A 17,398-nucleotide genomic window follows, 5' to 3' on the forward strand; every position below is an offset into this window, starting at 1 on the left:
TTCCTGCTCACCCTAGCAAAAGCTAGTCTCTCAGGAGGGGTGAAGGGGTAGGGAGAGAGAGAGAGAGAGGGGGGGGGGGGGGGTTAAGCGTTCTGTTGACCCATATCCCGTCAACCTACTTCCCCCACCTAAGTCCTATCCCTATTCTGACTTTCATGAACACATTGCTGAGATCCACTTGAAAAAGTGAACAATTGTATTTCATGTTCACTCATGCATTAAATTTTAATTTAATAATTCTCGAAATTTACTCTAAAAACCTAAATTAATAATGCTTGATCATTGATTTATCAAAACACACTCAGCTTTGCAAGTTCCAAGGGACTTGCATCTCAAAAACTGAACGAAATTGGAAGGCTAATTTATGCCCCCCCCCCCTAGTTTTCATTCCCTTTGTTTCAGTGGGCAGTACTCGCTCAAGCAAGAATAGTTTTCCAACTTGTTGGTGTCATTTGAAAGTTGACCTTATTGGCTTCCATATATGTAAGTGCTTTCCCCCAAAGTGATATATTTTCTATTTGGCAGTCATTTCAAAAGTGTATAGTTTTTTGGTGGTCGCACTGTAGTACAAGTAATATTCCATTTATCAAAGTAAGATTGATGATATATTTTTTTATATGAATGCTAAGACAAGCCATGTAATATTTATGAAACTACATGTAAGATTGATTCCATATTTTAATTATGTACATGTATGTTCGAACAAATTAAATATTCCCGTATGTATGCTAAGACAAATCGTGGGGTATTCACTGTACTAATATGAAGGCTATGACAAATCAGTTCCTTGCCGTGTGTAGTCAGTGTGATAGAAATGAATGAACTTATACACAAGAACATCTACATACAGATATATGCACGCTAGTATATTCACATGCATAACATACATTTGGGAACATTTTTTTTGCTCATTTGTTCATATTTTTCTGATATTTTCTCTATGGATAGTTGTCACGTGAAGTGCCTATTTTACTTATTTATTTACTGCTACTCGATACACCATATAAGGGATATACAAACAAGTTATATAAAGTTGAATTCAAGTTTAATGTTTAAATCTTTTCTTCAATCATTCTTTGATTTAGGTCTGTTCCACAAATGTTGTACATAAACATATATAATGTATCATTTTTTTTATTCATTTGTTGGTATATGCACATAAATTGACCAGCAGCAGGGCTGAATGGTCAGTTTACAATATCAATACAAAGTAGGAAAATACATATCAAGTACCGAACAGTAAATCTATTTTTTAGCTTAATGATTGAATGACATCAATAATTATGGAACTAAATTTTTCTTGGATATATATTTGAGATTAAGAAATTAATTAGAATTTGCAGTTTTGGATTTGTGACGTCATAAACGGGCAGCTGCCCCATATGTTATGTAATGTAGAATGCGCATATTTATTTTTTCTAATGGTTCGTGATGACTTATTTTTATTTTCCTTTCAGAAGACGAGTATGAAATTATTTATTTATTGATATACTGAAGGTACAGTAAAATAAACAAAAAACATTTTCAATATTCTAAGAAAATTGCATTTCACTGATTTTGTTTTTAACACACGATATTTAGAAAAGCTGCTCGCATATGACGTCACATATCAAATAATCAAAATTCCAATTACTTCTTTTCTTCAATGGATTTTCTCAAACCTTCGCCAATATATAAATATTTTTTTACAATTAACCTTTTAGTCAGCTCGTTCTTCTTCCGTCGGTTTCACGCTCTCGGCGGTCTTCAGGCAGAATGATGATTAACGATTTGGTTGTGTCTGCGTGCTGCAATGGGTCGCCACACCTGATTGGTTATCTGAGGGGTCTTGATCAGCGTCCGTGACAGCATTTCGATATTATTTCTGACTTTGATATTATTTCAGATACAGGAACTACAACAAATCAATGAAATATGAACAAAAAAATGAAACTCAACTTTCCAAGTATATATGGAAACTGAAGGAAGCAACCACCAAATTCGATTTAACATAGTGAATAAAAAAAGTTGTCCAATACTAACCTAAGAAAGAGTGGGCTTTGCAATCTCTGCCTAGAAGAGAAATATACCACTATCACCAATAGCCAAAAGTCTCTCCAAAAAGTCAGAAACAATTATCATAGTCCATGCAAAACCCTCTTAAGGTTGCACCTTGAAATTAATGTGGCACAGGAGCGATTATGTTTGTCGCGGGCAAAAATTTAGGAGTGAGCGATACTTTCAGGGGAAGAAAGCTATATAGTCATTAGTGATGTTAAGTAGTTGTGTGACACATGATCTTTGATATAGATATTCTTTCTTTATTTTCGAGCTTGTCCATTTTTTCGGACAAATAGCCCCCTTATAAAAAGAATGAAATTACCCACGCCTTATAACATAATCGAGTTAGTTCCCGATTTCAAGCGTCAAAAGTCTTCCCTTCGCCTGATGCACCAACTTACAATGTCGACCGAGAATCCAAGAAATATTATCATTTGGGTTTATAAAGTATGCTGCCTATCAGATCTGCTGCTCCCGATGACTCCAATGCACTCTCTAGCTCCTCACATGGGCCGCAAGTCCTATTCTTCCACATCATTAGAATTTCCATCATTGCTTTGTGATAATCCTTGCAATGTTTTGTTAGGATGTTGCTGGACTGGTTTGAACCGACGCCCAAACTCAAGCAGAAGGAGCCGAATATTTCATTTGGGAATTCGCGAGAGATCTGAAGAAGCTGCACCTCGGAAACGTTCTCGTTGATTCTTATCCCGCAGTTCCTGTGGCCAAAGATGAAAGTAAATGTTTTGATTTAGAAGTTAACGCATTTGTATCCAAAATATTTCCGAGTATATATTGAAAATGCCCGTCAACTGTCAAAGAACAGCTGAGAGGTCTCTGCCGAAAAAAAAAATTGTGAACCGGTACATAAATTTTGTCCTAAGTTTCGGAGTTGACAATGGCAAACATAATGTCGTTTTCCCAGAGTCCATGATTGCAGAGAAACTGCATATTTTTTGGCTAATTTATCCAGTTCATAACACATGAATTAATAAGTTCCATATTTAATACTCAGTGGAAAGTAAACCGCTTTGTATTTGAGTAAATTGTTTCAAACAATGGTGTCCAGGGATGTTTCACCATCTTCGTCATAGAAACCCTGTTCAGATATCTTGTCAATGATTTTAAGTCATAATATCAGGTGATGTAACTCCTATGATTATGATTCTGACAGACCCATAACAAAATTTCCTGAAAATTTTTGGATATTTTTTTTATGGTGTACATGTATGGTGTATAAACGAGAATAAATATCTAAATATTGGATCATCTGCATATACCTTTTAACATGTATCGCACGGTCCGTAATATCGTTGCGTGCCAGTGGTTGCACTTCAGCTGCAAGATAAAAACATTGATTAAATGTCGCTGTTGAAAATAATCCATTGTATAAAAAGAGCAAATTATTAAATTGGATTTGTTTTACTATCTTCAAACTCCATCTTCATACTGCAAACCAACATTGTTAATTTCCCAGGGTAATGTATATCGATATGAATGTAGTGAATATTTGATAATTAAGGGAAAATTTCCATTACCTTATGTCACAATTCACTCAAATTTGCCAAATTGGTCATTTCAAATGTATACAATCTTTAATAGTGATCTCACGTGTTGAAAACCACCTACCTCTTCTTTTTTTTTCTGGTCATATTTACTTTCATGCTTTCACCGTTCTGTTTTTCGCCTGCTTTCTCCTCTCGAACACACCATTTAGATTGCACCCCTTCCTGTAAGAAGTGCCCACTTCCCTAATTACAAGACAGGATTATGTTGGCGCTTGTTGGTGTATATTAGCAGGTCAAACTTTGTATCAATTTATAAGTTATCCCCACTTTTTCCTCCATTTATTTTCCTTTTTTGCGCCCCTTCACAGTTGAAGCCGATGCTTATTCCCATTGCCCTCAGATATTTCACTTTCTACATGTTTTCATCAAAATTGTTTCGGCTTCATCACCTACAAAGTAGGGTGTTAAAACTGACGCCAGTTAGTATCCCGTGAAGACCACACCCTGGTGTGTTAGAATTGCATCCTATTCTGAGGTCGGGTTTAACTTAGATCACGGTCAAACTCTGTTCTAACATTTTGAGGTGCCCCAAAACAATATGTTTATATATTTTTTATGTTTACTATTTTGTTTCCTTTTGCTTTCATAATGGAGGAAAATGCCTAAGATATAATTCACAAACAATTATAGACAATTTGAGTGTGAAATGAGTTAATAAATTGGATGTGTACTGTTAGGGCTTTGTGCCTAAATTGGCTCTCCATAGTTAAACCAAAACTGTAAACCCGGGTTTGATTTAAACTTTGGTTGTGAATGCGGGCCTATGAGTGTGAATATAACACCCGAATAGGTGAACTGGCAGCGAACAAAATTACACCGGATGATTGACTTGTGTGGTCTTCTATGTACACCTATCGACACTACGAGTAGGTGCGTCACAAAGCTCTCCTTATTTTACGAGCGACTTAACGAACGACTGCTGACCCTTTCTTAGGAGCCAAGTCAACATCATTGAACATTTGGTGTATATCATTTAACACAATAAATGATCACCGGTCGTTCGTTAAGTCGTCGTAACTTACGGACAGCTTCATGAAACACCCACCTGGGGGTGTTTCACAAAAAAAGTTTTGTATGATTTAAAGTCATGCTTAATGCTGACACGCACATGATAATTTGACGCGCAATCTCATGGATTAATACAGAGCTGCGCGCGTCCTTGCAGGATTTTTGCAGCTTCATTTGACCATGGACCTATGTCCATGATTTTACCAATGCAGTGATGCCTTTAATACATTCACAATGCACCTGGATATTCAAGTGCGACTCGAAGTCACACTTTACTCTTTGTAAAACATCACCTGGTGTAAGTCGCATACCTCTCTCCTTCAGATGTTCCTCCGCTACTTCCACCAAGCCAACCTTCTCTAGTGCGCATGACAGAACCCTCACTTGCTCTTCCCTCTTCATCTTCTCCCGCCAGCAAAACAGCATCGAGATAGTGCCCGCCGAGGTGACGTCACCCGCTCCCTGATTGGTCGCTTAAAACACATGGAAATGAAAAAACATTAAGTCGTACCATTCGACCATTCAGCCATGATAAAGATGAAATCGGCAATGATGGTAATGATGATGACGGTACTAGTAATCTTGATTACACATGTATAAGTTTAAATGGTATTAATAAAGATATGGATAGTATTTCACTATTTCAGAGAAGGGGATGAAACGAGAATTATAGAACCGGTATAATGCAATGCTATTTGTAACACAATAGTACTTAAGATACTAATGTTAATTTTGCTGCATACTAAAAATAATTATTTATATTCCGCATACTAACAATCTTGATAAATGATTGGTCAGAAGTCGGTTAAGTGATAAAAGGCAGTTTCTCCAAATCAACCATTTCCTTTCTCAAAGCCTGATATATTTGTATAATATATATATATATATATATATGTGTGTGTGTGTGTGTGTGTGTGTGTGTGGGTGTGAAATTATACATGTACAACAGCTTTGGCAACTCTTTTGTTTAAATATTTTGTGAAAGAAATGGATGAAGAGAACAATGGTACAATTATTCTCTTCATCCATTTCTTTCACAAAATTATATATATATATATATATTAAAAATTGTTCTGTTGTTAAAACGAAAATGCCTAATTTAAGCCACATGTAAGTCGCATTTATATGGGCAACATTGATCGTGGTAGGTGACGTGATTGTTTCTATTTTTTTCGGGGGGGGGGTCGGATGGGTGTAGATTAAAGTAATTATATTGGATGATTTAATTTCTTTAAACACCAGAAGTATCAAAGGTAAGGGCCAATATTGCACTCATCGTCATGGATTCGTGCAGCATTGTCAGTTCAATATCGATTCGTGAAATAATTGTTCCTTAATTACTCTTAGAATAGCGTTTGTTTCCCATTCTGAACCACTGAGTGTTATAAAGTACACTACCTTTATAATTCTTATATTCTGCATATGTGAAGCCAAGTTCAAGTGCCAGAGCCAAGAGCTTGTCGTTGTTCCCTATCGAATTACCAATGTTCAGGAGTTTCTTGTCTGAAATCCCGTCCATTACGTGTTATGTTTTCTCAAGCAGATTACTACGCTGCAACATTAAAGGGAGTAGACGAAACAATTAAAAATTGGTGTCTTTCGTCACATACTGTATGTCATTAACAGTGTAATGTGTATCAATTGACAAAATTGAACAATAGCAGGTAAGGGCATATAGGGAGAGTGGGGTCAAGGGAGGGAGAGAGAACAGAAAGGACCGTGGGTAAAATTTCCACTGAAATATTGCTGACCCAGATAGATATTTAACAAGTGGAATAAAAAATGTGGCACAAAATAAAATCATTTCAACTTTACCCAAGCTTGCAATCAATTAGGCTGACATCTATTTCAATGGCTACATGACTCACGGATTGCCGACACCAGCCCTTCTTTACGTTTTCGGTGTATATTTTCGATCTGGCATAACGCGTAATAACATGCAATGTGATTACCCTAACCCCAAGTATTATTGATAATAGAAGCAGTTACGTACCTGCCAAAGAAATTCACTCTCTGTAGACTAGTGGTTACTCAACGCAGACGATACAGCTTCACAATTCAGAGCCCGGTATTATATCGGCATTTCAAAAATACAAATACAAGTAGAGCATGTATAGAGAGAATACGCCGTTATATATCCGGGTCATATAGTGAATCTCCAACTCTCATTACAAAAAGATAGTGCTATATGTGCTAATTCGTTGCAGGTTAGGACGAAGTTAGGTGAGTACCTTTGCCACCGATTTATGTATTAATACTTATTCCATAGGCATATTATACACTCGTGTGTATTATTTCCAACAACATTCTACCCTACTTCTGTACAGTTGCCATGGTTGTATCATGCATTTAGCATGGAGGAGTTTAACGTTGTCTTTGTACATGATACTCTCGTATTAATTTCATTGAAGAGGTAGAGTGGTTATAGAAATAATTGAGTATTGTGGGTTTGGTAAAAGGGATGTACATGTACGTTGGCGACAGCAGACCTCCCAATGATAGGTGATACACAAAACGGAAGTGGACTTTGCTCTCTGCTTCTTAACAATTGCGAGTGCGCGGTTGCCACACTATACATACAGATAATCAAACGTTGTTGATATCATCGCATACTCTTAATCAGGGGTATTATATGCGTTTGATAATGTAGTATACAGTTTGATTTGTCCTGATTAATATATGAGGCGAATTGACCTCCGTAACCCCTCTAATTGATAAATCACGATGAAATATTTATCAGAGAATGACATCAGCCCTCTTTATGTTAATTAAGTTTTGTTAATGATCAAGATATTGCTTTTTTTAAAGAAAGATTTGTGAGACGTTGAATTAAAGTTGTTTACATGTTCTAGTTTATCTGTTTTTATCAAAATCGTTGAATTTAAAATCCCGTTGTTTTTATGTCATATACCGTAGAATGGCGTCACACTCAGAACCAGACTTTGACGAGGTCCTCAAACTGATCGCAGAAGACATAACCAACGAAGACCATATTGAAAGGTTAGGAAAAGCCCTTGGTTTCCGTAAAGGCCCCATTGAAAACTACATCAAATCCAACTTCCGGTTTGGTAACGTTACGAGCAGGGGTACACTTCAGATGCTCCGGGATTGGAATCTTAAAGTAAGCAGAACGCAGCAGTTTGGAGAGCTAAGGGCGGCTCTAATAAAGGCAAACTTGCAGGCGACGGCGGATGATCATTTACCCCAAGGTAAGTGATTGATATTTTCAACTTTTCATGGAATGTCACTCAGTGAGATTCAGATTTGCTTTGCGATGCATGGTAAATAAAAAAGTAAATATATTGAAATGAAAACCAAATGTCAATAAACAGCTGCGAGGTCTTTCTTGAAAATATTTAGTGAAATATAAGAAAATGAAAAAAAAAAAATATTGGTAAGGGTTTTAGAAAAAAAAATCCATCAAAGATTGGTGTAAAAGTTATCACAATTTGAAGTTTATGACGTGTGACGTCAAAAACTAGCAGCTTCCCCATTATGGTATGTAATATATATCGGAAAAAAAATTATTACTAAACATTTTATTCTTTCAGGGGATGGTGTGAAGTATATTGTCTGTAGATAGATTAAAGGAACTATTAAAAGCTTTCTGTTTTATTAACATTTCATAGATCTTTACCATTTTTACTACATGCAGGGATGCTGTTCGCACATGACGTCATAAATCAATTGTTTGTTATGTCCGCAATGAAAGGTATAAAGTGTTAATGGTCCTGCCATAAAGATATGTAGCCTATTTAAGTCAAATCTGTGAAGAATTGACAACCCAACACCACCTATACTTTTGAGTAGTTATTTCCTCACATTTTCATTATTAATTTCAGCTGGCCTCTGGGCACCTCGAAATTCCCAGTCTGCCCCACCGGGACAAACACAGTAAGTTGCATTTCAGAACAATAAGAAGTCCTGAATATTTCTGAAGCTCTTAAAGTACTTCGTATATTTTTCCTGAAAGAATGCATCCTTATAAATGACATCGATAAAATGAATAAAAGATGCTTAATGCATAGGTGAAAGAAGGGAGCAAAGAAGAACGGGAATGTCAGAAGAAAGCTCGAAAAGGAGACGAGGGGACAATGATAAAAGATAAACACTGTTCAAATGATGAGGACGATTTTGCTGATGAGAACGACATCACGAATGATAACGGAGATGATATGATTAACCTTATGATTATCACGTTCATTTCTCGACCCATTAGAGACGCTTCTCCGATGACCAGTAGTAATACCAAATTCCATTTTGGTCTGCGAATTAAAGTCTGCGCATTTTCAAACATGTTTCTAACAACCTTTAGTGTTGAAAAAAAAATAAACGAAAATTCGATCAGTTGGCTTAGGAATATTTTGTCTCTATAACCCAGCCATGTTATTCTTAAACCATTGCTATTTTTAAACCATGTTAATTTTAAAACAACTTTCTATAGGTTTACGTTTATCTTAACCAGCTTCTCTCTTCAATATAAGTCTGCTACGATATACTTAATTATTATACACTCTATATGCAGAAGAGCGAATCTAGTCCCTAATTCCACTCATTTCAGAGTAAGAAAATGTCAAAAAATACTCACTGTTCACTCCAGAAGAAGCTATAATCCACTCTCAAAATATTAAAATCGGTCACTCCGAAATGACTAGTCCCTCGTCTCACTTTGAGAGGAGTGCAATTAGGGACCGGATTAGTTTTTTTTTTGTATTTAAAGTGTTTAGTTTTACGTTCTCATTTTTTGATTTTTTTTTTTTCAGGGAAGGCCCTAGCATATATGTGACCGAAAGTCAGATCATGTACATCGCCAGGAATCTGTTAAGTGACTTTTATTCTCCGTTCGCCAGTGCACTAGGCTTCTCGTATGCCGAGTATGAAAACATCAAACGGAAACATCTGAACGACATAAAGGAAGCAACCTTAGACATATTGAACCAATGGAAAAGGAACACAGGTGGTTTACGGATAGCTTTAGAGGCCGCTCTTAACGAGGCAGAATGTGCACGCTTAGCATATACATATAAAGACGCATAAACCCGATCAATTCCCCGGTAGAACCCTAACATATTTATGCATTTTTTCGTTTGTGGGGGCTGAAAGTTGTAGTATAGGGTGTCTACTTCAAGAGTCCGACGGATGCCACCTGGGCACCCTTGGGCATTTTTTTTATTGACGTCATAAGCCACCCCCACTTTTGTCACTTAAATATGACTTCAACATTTTTACGGAATAAACATAACATGTTTAGTATTAAATAAAAGCTAAAGAAAAACTAAATGCAAATAAATGGATCACTGGGGATTTGAATCACGCATGCGTCAGATAAAAGTCATTTAAGGTCATTCATGTCAAACTGCATTACAAATCTAAATGCAATCTATTTATTTGCATTTTATTTTTCATTTAGCTATAATTTGATACAAAACATGATATGTTTATACCGTAAAATATGAAAGTCATATTTGACATTCATGTTAAAAGGGGGCTTGGCCTCAGACGTCAAAAAAAAAATGCCCAAGGGTGCCGAGGAAGCATCCGCTGGATTATTGAAGGAGACACCCCATACTACAACTTCCATGAAAAAAATCGCATACATACCAAGCTTGACGGTCATACAATAATTTTGATCATATCTACCCGACTGTATCATAAACCTATTCCAACACAAACATCACGCTGCAGCATATATGCCTATGGAATCAAGCACAGACCAAATAGTCGAAGGAGCATGTCGTCTAACTGTCACGTACTAGATCAGCTCTTCAGGGACTAACATGATAACAACCCTCACGAAACTGCTGTCCCAGCCTACGTTTGATGTATAAAAAAGTGTAACTATTTGTCTTTGAAGCGGCATGGTTACTGAAAAACAACTACAACAACAAAATGCTAGATTATTTACAGGATTTAGAGAAGTCAGCTACCCACACCACAACTGATACCTTGTTTAATATGATGGGATTTTCATTTTATACTCTTTCTACGAATCTGTTTGAATTTTTATATAAATTTTCAGCAATCATGGTAAGAAAAGAGGAGGGAATGATTCTTAAATACAATGCAAGTCAAAAAAATGTTAAACTTTTAAAATTAAGGTTTTTTAAAAGAAAATGTGGGATTCAGAGAAAATTTTTAGCATGTATGGATAAAGTAAATATTCCTTTGTCACTTGGTAAAATTTGTTTTAATGTTGTTGTGATGGTTAAGGGCACAACAGCCTTTTTTTTTTAAGTGTCAAAACCCATTTGCGCCAAGTCAGGTGATTATAAACCAGTGTAGTAAAATTACGCGAAATCGTCATTACGCAAACATGTAATAAAATGAGGTCACCACAGTGAATCGATAACAGCGAGAGCGCTGCACATTGCCAACGGTTCACAGAGATTTGCACGCAAACCTATGAGAAACAAGCGAGAGCGAACGATTCCACGAGCTCTTCCCCCTTCTTTCCCTTCCCGGCGATTTTTACCAAGTGACAAATGAATTTTTACTCTATCCATACATGCTACAAATTCTCTCTTAATCCCATATTTTATTTTAAAAAAATACTTAATTCAAAAAGTGTAACATTTTTTTTCCGACTCGCACTGTACATTCATTTCAATTCCAATTTCCTTGGCAAAATAACACAATCAAGAGGTTAATACATGTATATTTTCCTTTATCCTTGGAATTAATTTACACCCGATCTGCTGATATCATAGTGGATTTCAGATTGGATTCAAAACTTTTCAAGGTGGGTGACATTTTAATACAATTTTCAAGTTGGTTCAGTCAGCAGGCAGGTCCGAAAAGTGGCTTATTTCATCAAGTGATATCCAAGACGAGAGAGGTTTTGCATATATAATGAGCTTGATGTGGACTAAAAGACATCTTTTAATTCAGTCATTGCTGCCCGAAATATAGTCTGTTAGGCAAACCCTTCACTTAAGTTAAGGGTCTGAATGTGCAGCCTACTTATGGCTTGTGTTCTGAAGGCCCTCTCGTTTCTGTTTGTGCTAGTCTTGCGTGGAGACACACTTGCTGATCAAAGTTTCAATCAGGGTCTGTGCCTGTAGACTACCCGAAATATACTACAATTTTTATGAATTTGGTATTATTGTAAAGGAAATCAATCATTCTTTAAGGTCATTTGTTTGAATTTATTTAAAGATTATTTGTAATATAGGTTTTGAATTAAAGGTGAAACCTTTGATAAAAAATGTGCTACAAAATGATTTTTTGTTTGCCTGACCAAATTTGTAATTTTTACACTTTCTTTTTGTTTGAGCCCAAATGGTCTTTTTATCATAAAAAAGCTGAATATCTTTGATTTCAAATGGTATAGGTAAGATTTTAAAACAATAATTGGTTTTATCGGGTCCAGATCATACTTTTCATTGGTCAAGTACATCCCATGTGGCAATCTCATCAAATTTCCCGCGCATGTTGTTTTGAATCCTTATCCAGCCAATCAGAACTCTAGATTTCATGCTACTCCAAAAATTTAGAAATCCCATCTCGAACATTGGTTGGAAAAGCGTTATCTTGACCAGATTAACAACCGGGCATGGGGGAAAAAGAGGAAGAGGAAGAAATTAAAAAAAAAGAACAATTGAGAGAGAGGAAGAGGGGAAAGGCAAAGAAAAGAGAGAGAGAGGGAGGAAGAATGGGAGGGGGAAAATAGAAAAAGAAAGAAAAAAGGGAAAAAGGAGAGGGGAAGGGAGGAAGAGGAGGCTCCCATACTTTGGTGTTGACCGGGACACCGATTTGATAGTCCAGTCATTTTAAGTTTTTCCTTGGAACAAATTGCAACATAATTTATTCCAATGCCGAACAATTCTTTAAGGTCCATAGAAGACCACCAAAAAAAAGTTCCCTAAAAATAAGAATAGGGGAAAGGGTTCTAATTTGCATAAAACATAATGATTAGTTTTGGTCACATTTCCCATTTAGTTTACGTAGCAGACGGCGCTGGTGTATACTATGTACTCAGACCCGATTGCAAATCAAATCAATTCCCGACTCGATCATGTCGATACTACTATAAATTGAATTGAATTGAATTTATTCAAACCAGTCAAAAAGGAGAGCAAAGTACAAACAAAATAAATGGTTACAGAATAAAGAACTGAGAATGACAGGTTTGGGACCCCAAAGCAGCACAGCGCGTAATCAGTAGCCCCTGCATATGACATTTTACTAAAACATGGAATAACTATGAGAAAAAAAATTACAAGTTATTTAAAGATCACAACAGGAACATTACCCACACTGGGCGTTGTGGCGTGCGCCTGTAATCCAAGCTGCGGGGAAGTTACAAATTGATGCAGAGGTTCGAGGTTCGAGCCCTGGTCACGTCTTTCGGATGGTGACGTTAAAGGTCGGTCCCAGACCTAGATAATCATATCTGATGAATACACGTCTGAAAAAACTCAAATACACACACACATTACCCACACGCACCCATATACACACTCACACAGACAAACACACCCCCACACATTCACACTCCAAACATGTCACACCCAGGTGCAATTAACAACTGGTCTTAAATATATCAAGTAGGTATTTATGACATACTTTCTTTAACCGAGACAGGTACTGCTACTTCTTATATCAGCAGGACACATATAAGTATTGACTTTCTCAAACTATAGCTTTGTTATAAATACCAGTAAGCCTAGATTTATCCCACAAGAACATTGTTAAATGCATAAATTCGATTCTGTTTGGACTGTAATAATTGTTTAAAGCTAAATGAACGTAGTTGCAGTAAAACACTGATTTCGTGCGAAAGTCTGTAAAACCAAGGTAAAGTATTGATACATCATCGTGGATCTAGATCTGGTACAGTTACATAAACTGAACTTTGTGAAATCATAATATCTAGATAAAAAAAAACGATCACACTGAAGATCGCCAACACAGATAGGCACACGTGGGACAGTGTATTATTATTGCTGGAATGAGGACCTGACGGAAGTAACCGAATCCGCGCTTATTTTGCTTATTTCTCAGCAATTACACAATTTCTTCCAGAATCCTTTGGCACATATTTTTTATTCATACAAACAGACACTTTGCTGATCATTATATTAAATTCTGTCGCAGTGAATTTTTGAAGATAAAATCAGGTGTCCCACAAGGATCTATACTGGGTCCATTGATATTTTGTATTTTTATTAATGACATGTGTAATTTGAAATTGCATGTACATTCTAAAATGTCTCTTTATGCTGATGATACCGCCATTTTTAATCACGGTGAATCAATTAAGGAGGTACAAAAGTATTTGCAAGATGATTTTGATTCAATAAGTAAATGGCTAGACTTAAATAATATGCATTTACACCCGCAAAAAACAAAAGCCATGGTATTTGGTCAAAAGAAAAAGTTGAGGGGTGCTCATTTGTCAGTGAAATTCAGGAACATACAATTAGAAAATGTAAAAAAGATTAAATACTTAGGTGTCATGCTCGATCCGGGCTTGACTTGGTGCGAACATATTACTAATATCGTTTGTAAAATATCTCGGGCAATAGGTTGTGTAAGGCGGATTAAGCACTTACTGTCCTTTGATATTATGAAGAAGCTGTACTTTTCTATGATTTTACCTTACATTGATTACTGTATTACATCTTGGGGAAGCAGTGCAAAAATACATTTAGATAAGATACAAAAACTTCAAAATAAATATGCCAGAATGCTTTTGAAAAAAGATTATAATACATCACAAATTTCTTTGTTGCAGTCACTGAAGTGGCAATCAGTAGATCAGCGTATAAAATATCAGTATTGTGTTCTTGTATATAAAATAATGAATGATTTAGTTCCAAATTATTTAAAACCTTTAGTATGTAAACGGCCCGTGAAATACAGGACACGGTATTCTTTACGATGCCCCCTTCAGCTTCCCAAAGCTAGAATTGAACATAAAAGAAAATCTTTCGCATATGTCGGACCCAAATTATTTAATGCACTTCCTTCAAATTTACAAGTTTGTACCTCCTTGTTAGTTTTTAAAAAATTATGCAAAGCCTTTCATACGAATTGATAAAGAGCGAAATGATATTCAATTGATTTACAATGCTATGTATGTTTAAATTGTCACTTCCCACTCTATATTTTGGTGTTAATTGTTTCTGATGTTAGATATTTTGTATTTTGTATTTTTGATGTTGTTTGTTGTTGTTGTTCATATTTATCTTGACATGTATTTTAAACTGCAGGGCGCCTTTGTAAAGCAGTTTTAAGAACTGAACAGGCCTACCCTGCAGTATAAAATAAATAAAACAAAATAAATAAATAAATAAATAAATAAGTCATTTTGAGATCGTTCCCAAAACTGGAATTTACCTATAAAATGAAAGCATCTGGGCAAGGAAACTATATTATGCTAGTCACGTGACGTTATACACCAAAATATGACATTTTCTGCCTGCTCAACCTCAGAGTTCAAGAGAAAAATGAAATGTAGCCATTGGATATGTCACATATTATTATACTATTACTATATTACCGAAGTCACCCATCCCTTTACCGTATTTTGTCATTTATTTCATTCATTAGAAAATCTGCCAATTTGGAGCCCCTGAAGAGGGAAGGCGTCGATGTGCCAACAATTTCTGTAATAAAAATTAGGCAAAATCTGTAACTGTTGATATTAAGTGGTTTTAAGAAATTAAAGTGACTTTACTATACAGCAGAAACACTGTTTTGCCTCAATGGGGGCTCCAAATTGGCAGATTTTCACATAAATCGGCAAAATACGGAAAAGGGTTGGATGACTTTAGCAACCCCCCCCCCCCCCACCTGAAGGGGTAGGATTTGATTTGCCAGCACTTCTTTATATGAAGCAGGTAAAAGAATGGCTACTCCTTCGTTTACAAGTGGTTTTAAAACACATTTAAAGTGGCTTACTATATAGCAAACCCCTAGGCTAACCTACTCAGGGGTTTGCCTAAGTCACCCAACTTATATATTTATTTATATGTTTACATGTGATCGGCTTTTGCATCGGCTCGCAGTTCTGAACCGCGAGCCGATGCAGCATCGGCTTTTTCATAGCGTGTAAACGCGATTAACTTGCATCGGCTCTCGGTTCAGAATCGGCAATTTTGCACCATCAAAGTAGTAGGTTCAGAACCGCGAGCCGATGCAGAATCGGCTTTTTACTACGTGTAAACAGAAAGCCGATTGTGCATCGGCAATTGGTGCGCATTTCATTTACTTTACAATTGTGACGTAATTGTAAGCGCACGGATCCAGCGTTGTCTTTACTACGACGTATATTGTTGGTGTGCGTATCATTTCAGGTTTTTGACACGCGAGACGATTCTGCACCGCGAGCTGTAACAGCGTGTAAACGCGGTGCAAGATAAACCAAAAGCCGATTCTGCATCGGCTCTTGGTTCTGAACCAAAAACCGATCACATGTAAACACGGTATTAGAGTGCCAAGATGGTAACCGCCAGATTCATACTAAATACACTCTCAACTACATATTCAGTAATAAATACATATTTTACGCTGTTTGTTTTCAAAACGTGAGAGGTTTCGCATTATGGAAGAGCCGTGGTGTAGTGGTTCTGACTCTCGCCTAGTAAACAGAGGGTCGTGTGTTCGAATCCCACCGCGGTCTAGCGTCCTTTGGCAAGGCGTTAATCCACACTTTGCCACTCTGAACCCAGGTGCTTAAAGGGTACCAGGTAGGATGCGAAAGATATTGTATGTTAGAACTTGCCAGCGCAATAATGAGGCTGCGATGGATGCAAGGAATGCTCACCAGGAATTGGAAATTGTGCACTTTTCGCTCGGGATTGAAATGAATCCAATGACCGGTTTAATTAAATGCTGTAAAGCGCTTTGAGCAATTCTGGGGAAAGCGCTATATAAAAATTGGTTATTATTATTATCCTTATATAATTTATTGCCTGTTCATGCTCCAATCTTACCTTTTAGGACTTTTAATGGCCTTTTAATGACATGTGAGTGGCCTAAAAGTTGAACAATTAATACTTTTGAATTTTATTTGTCATTGGCTCTAATTTCATACCAAACATGATATGTTTATTATGTAAAATAGAAAAATCATAATAGCTTATGACGTGATAAAAAATGCCCAGTGGTGCCCAAATGGCACACTTCGGATTCTTGAAGAAGACATCCTATCATGCCTATACTACCACTTTAATAAAGCAAAAACATTGCATATATACCCATGGACCTATTCATGTTGAGGTTCTACTGGTCTAGACGTAGAGGGCGCCGAATTGAAGTTCGAACTAGGGGGAGGGGTGAAAATTGATGTTCAAACTATATAGAGGGACGCCGAATTGATGTTCGAAGTATAGGAAGGCGCCAAATGGATGCTAAAACTAGAAGGCGCCGAAATTTATTTTTGGACTACATGGACTAGGGGAGTGCCGAAATTAATATTCAAACTAGGGAGGGGGGGTGGCTGAATTGATGTTCGAACTAGGGGGCGCCAAATTGATATTCGAACTTTTGGAGTGCCGAAATTTATATTCAAATCCGGGGGGTCGTAAATTTAATGTTTAAAGTAGAGGGCACCGAATTAAAGTGCGAACTAGGGAGAAATGTGCAAACGCTGAATTGATTTCCGGACTAGAGGAGCGCCGACATTGATGTTCAAACTAGGGCGGGGGGGGGGGGGGGCAAATGGATGTTCGAGCTAGCAGAGCGCCCAATTGATGTTTGAATTAGGGGGCGCTAAATGTATGATCGAACTTGGGGGGAGCCGCCGAATTGATGTTCAAACCAGGGAGGCGGCGAAT

General features: G+C 36.8%; 2 protein-coding genes across 3 annotated transcripts; one reads left to right on the forward strand and one right to left on the reverse strand.

Annotated features, from left to right (window-relative positions):
* Positions 1–1,029: 1,029 nt before the first annotated feature.
* LOC129266542 (uncharacterized) lies at positions 1,030–7,029 on the reverse strand. Of its 2 annotated transcripts, none has more exons than XM_064103923.1 (5): positions 6,610–7,029; positions 6,015–6,168; positions 4,910–5,089; positions 3,321–3,378; positions 1,030–2,759 (listed from the first exon to the last, which is right to left on the reverse strand). In XM_064103923.1, the coding sequence occupies exons 2-5, from the start codon at positions 6,133–6,135 to the stop codon at positions 2,471–2,473; spliced, it is 648 nt and encodes a 215-aa protein (XP_063959993.1). In that variant the 5' UTR covers positions 6,136–6,168; positions 6,610–7,029; the 3' UTR covers positions 1,030–2,470. The 2 variants fall into 2 exon arrangements, with proteins under 2 accessions (XP_063959993.1, XP_063959994.1); XM_064103924.1 differs by having other exon boundaries at positions 4,928–5,089; positions 6,610–7,020.
* On the forward strand, positions 6,461–11,829 carry LOC129266631 (uncharacterized). The gene is made up of 4 exons (XM_064103925.1): positions 6,461–6,839; positions 7,533–7,825; positions 8,459–8,510; positions 9,380–11,829. The coding sequence occupies exons 2-4, from the start codon at positions 7,534–7,536 to the stop codon at positions 9,651–9,653; spliced, it is 618 nt and encodes a 205-aa protein (XP_063959995.1). The 5' UTR covers positions 6,461–6,839; position 7,533; the 3' UTR covers positions 9,654–11,829.
* The last annotated feature ends 5,569 nt before the right edge of the window (positions 11,830–17,398 follow it).

Source organism: Lytechinus pictus, chromosome 8, assembly GCF_037042905.1.
Source record: "Lytechinus pictus isolate F3 Inbred chromosome 8, Lp3.0, whole genome shotgun sequence".
Taxonomy (NCBI): Eukaryota; Metazoa; Echinodermata; class Echinoidea; order Temnopleuroida; family Toxopneustidae; genus Lytechinus; species Lytechinus pictus.

Coding starts and splice junctions, on each gene's coding strand:
- LOC129266631 (XM_064103925.1), top strand. CDS start 7,534: ATGGCGTCACACTCAGAACCAGACTTTGACGAGGTCCTCAAACTGATC. Junction 7,826..8,458: donor GGATGATCATTTACCCCAAG/GTAAGTGATTGA, acceptor TATTAATTTCAG/CTGGCCTCTGGGCACCTCGA. Junction 8,511..9,379: donor GCCCCACCGGGACAAACACA/GTAAGTTGCATT, acceptor TTTTTTTTTCAG/GGAAGGCCCTAGCATATATG.
- LOC129266542 (XM_064103923.1), bottom strand. CDS start 6,135: ATGGACGGGATTTCAGACAAGAAACTCCTGAACATTGGTAATTCGATA. Junction 5,090..6,014: donor AGAATATAAGAATTATAAAG/GTAGTGTACTTT, acceptor ATGTGTTTTAAG/CGACCAATCAGGGAGCGGGT. Junction 3,379..4,909: donor AGGTATGCGACTTACACCAG/GTGATGTTTTAC, acceptor TTTATCTTGCAG/CTGAAGTGCAACCACTGGCA.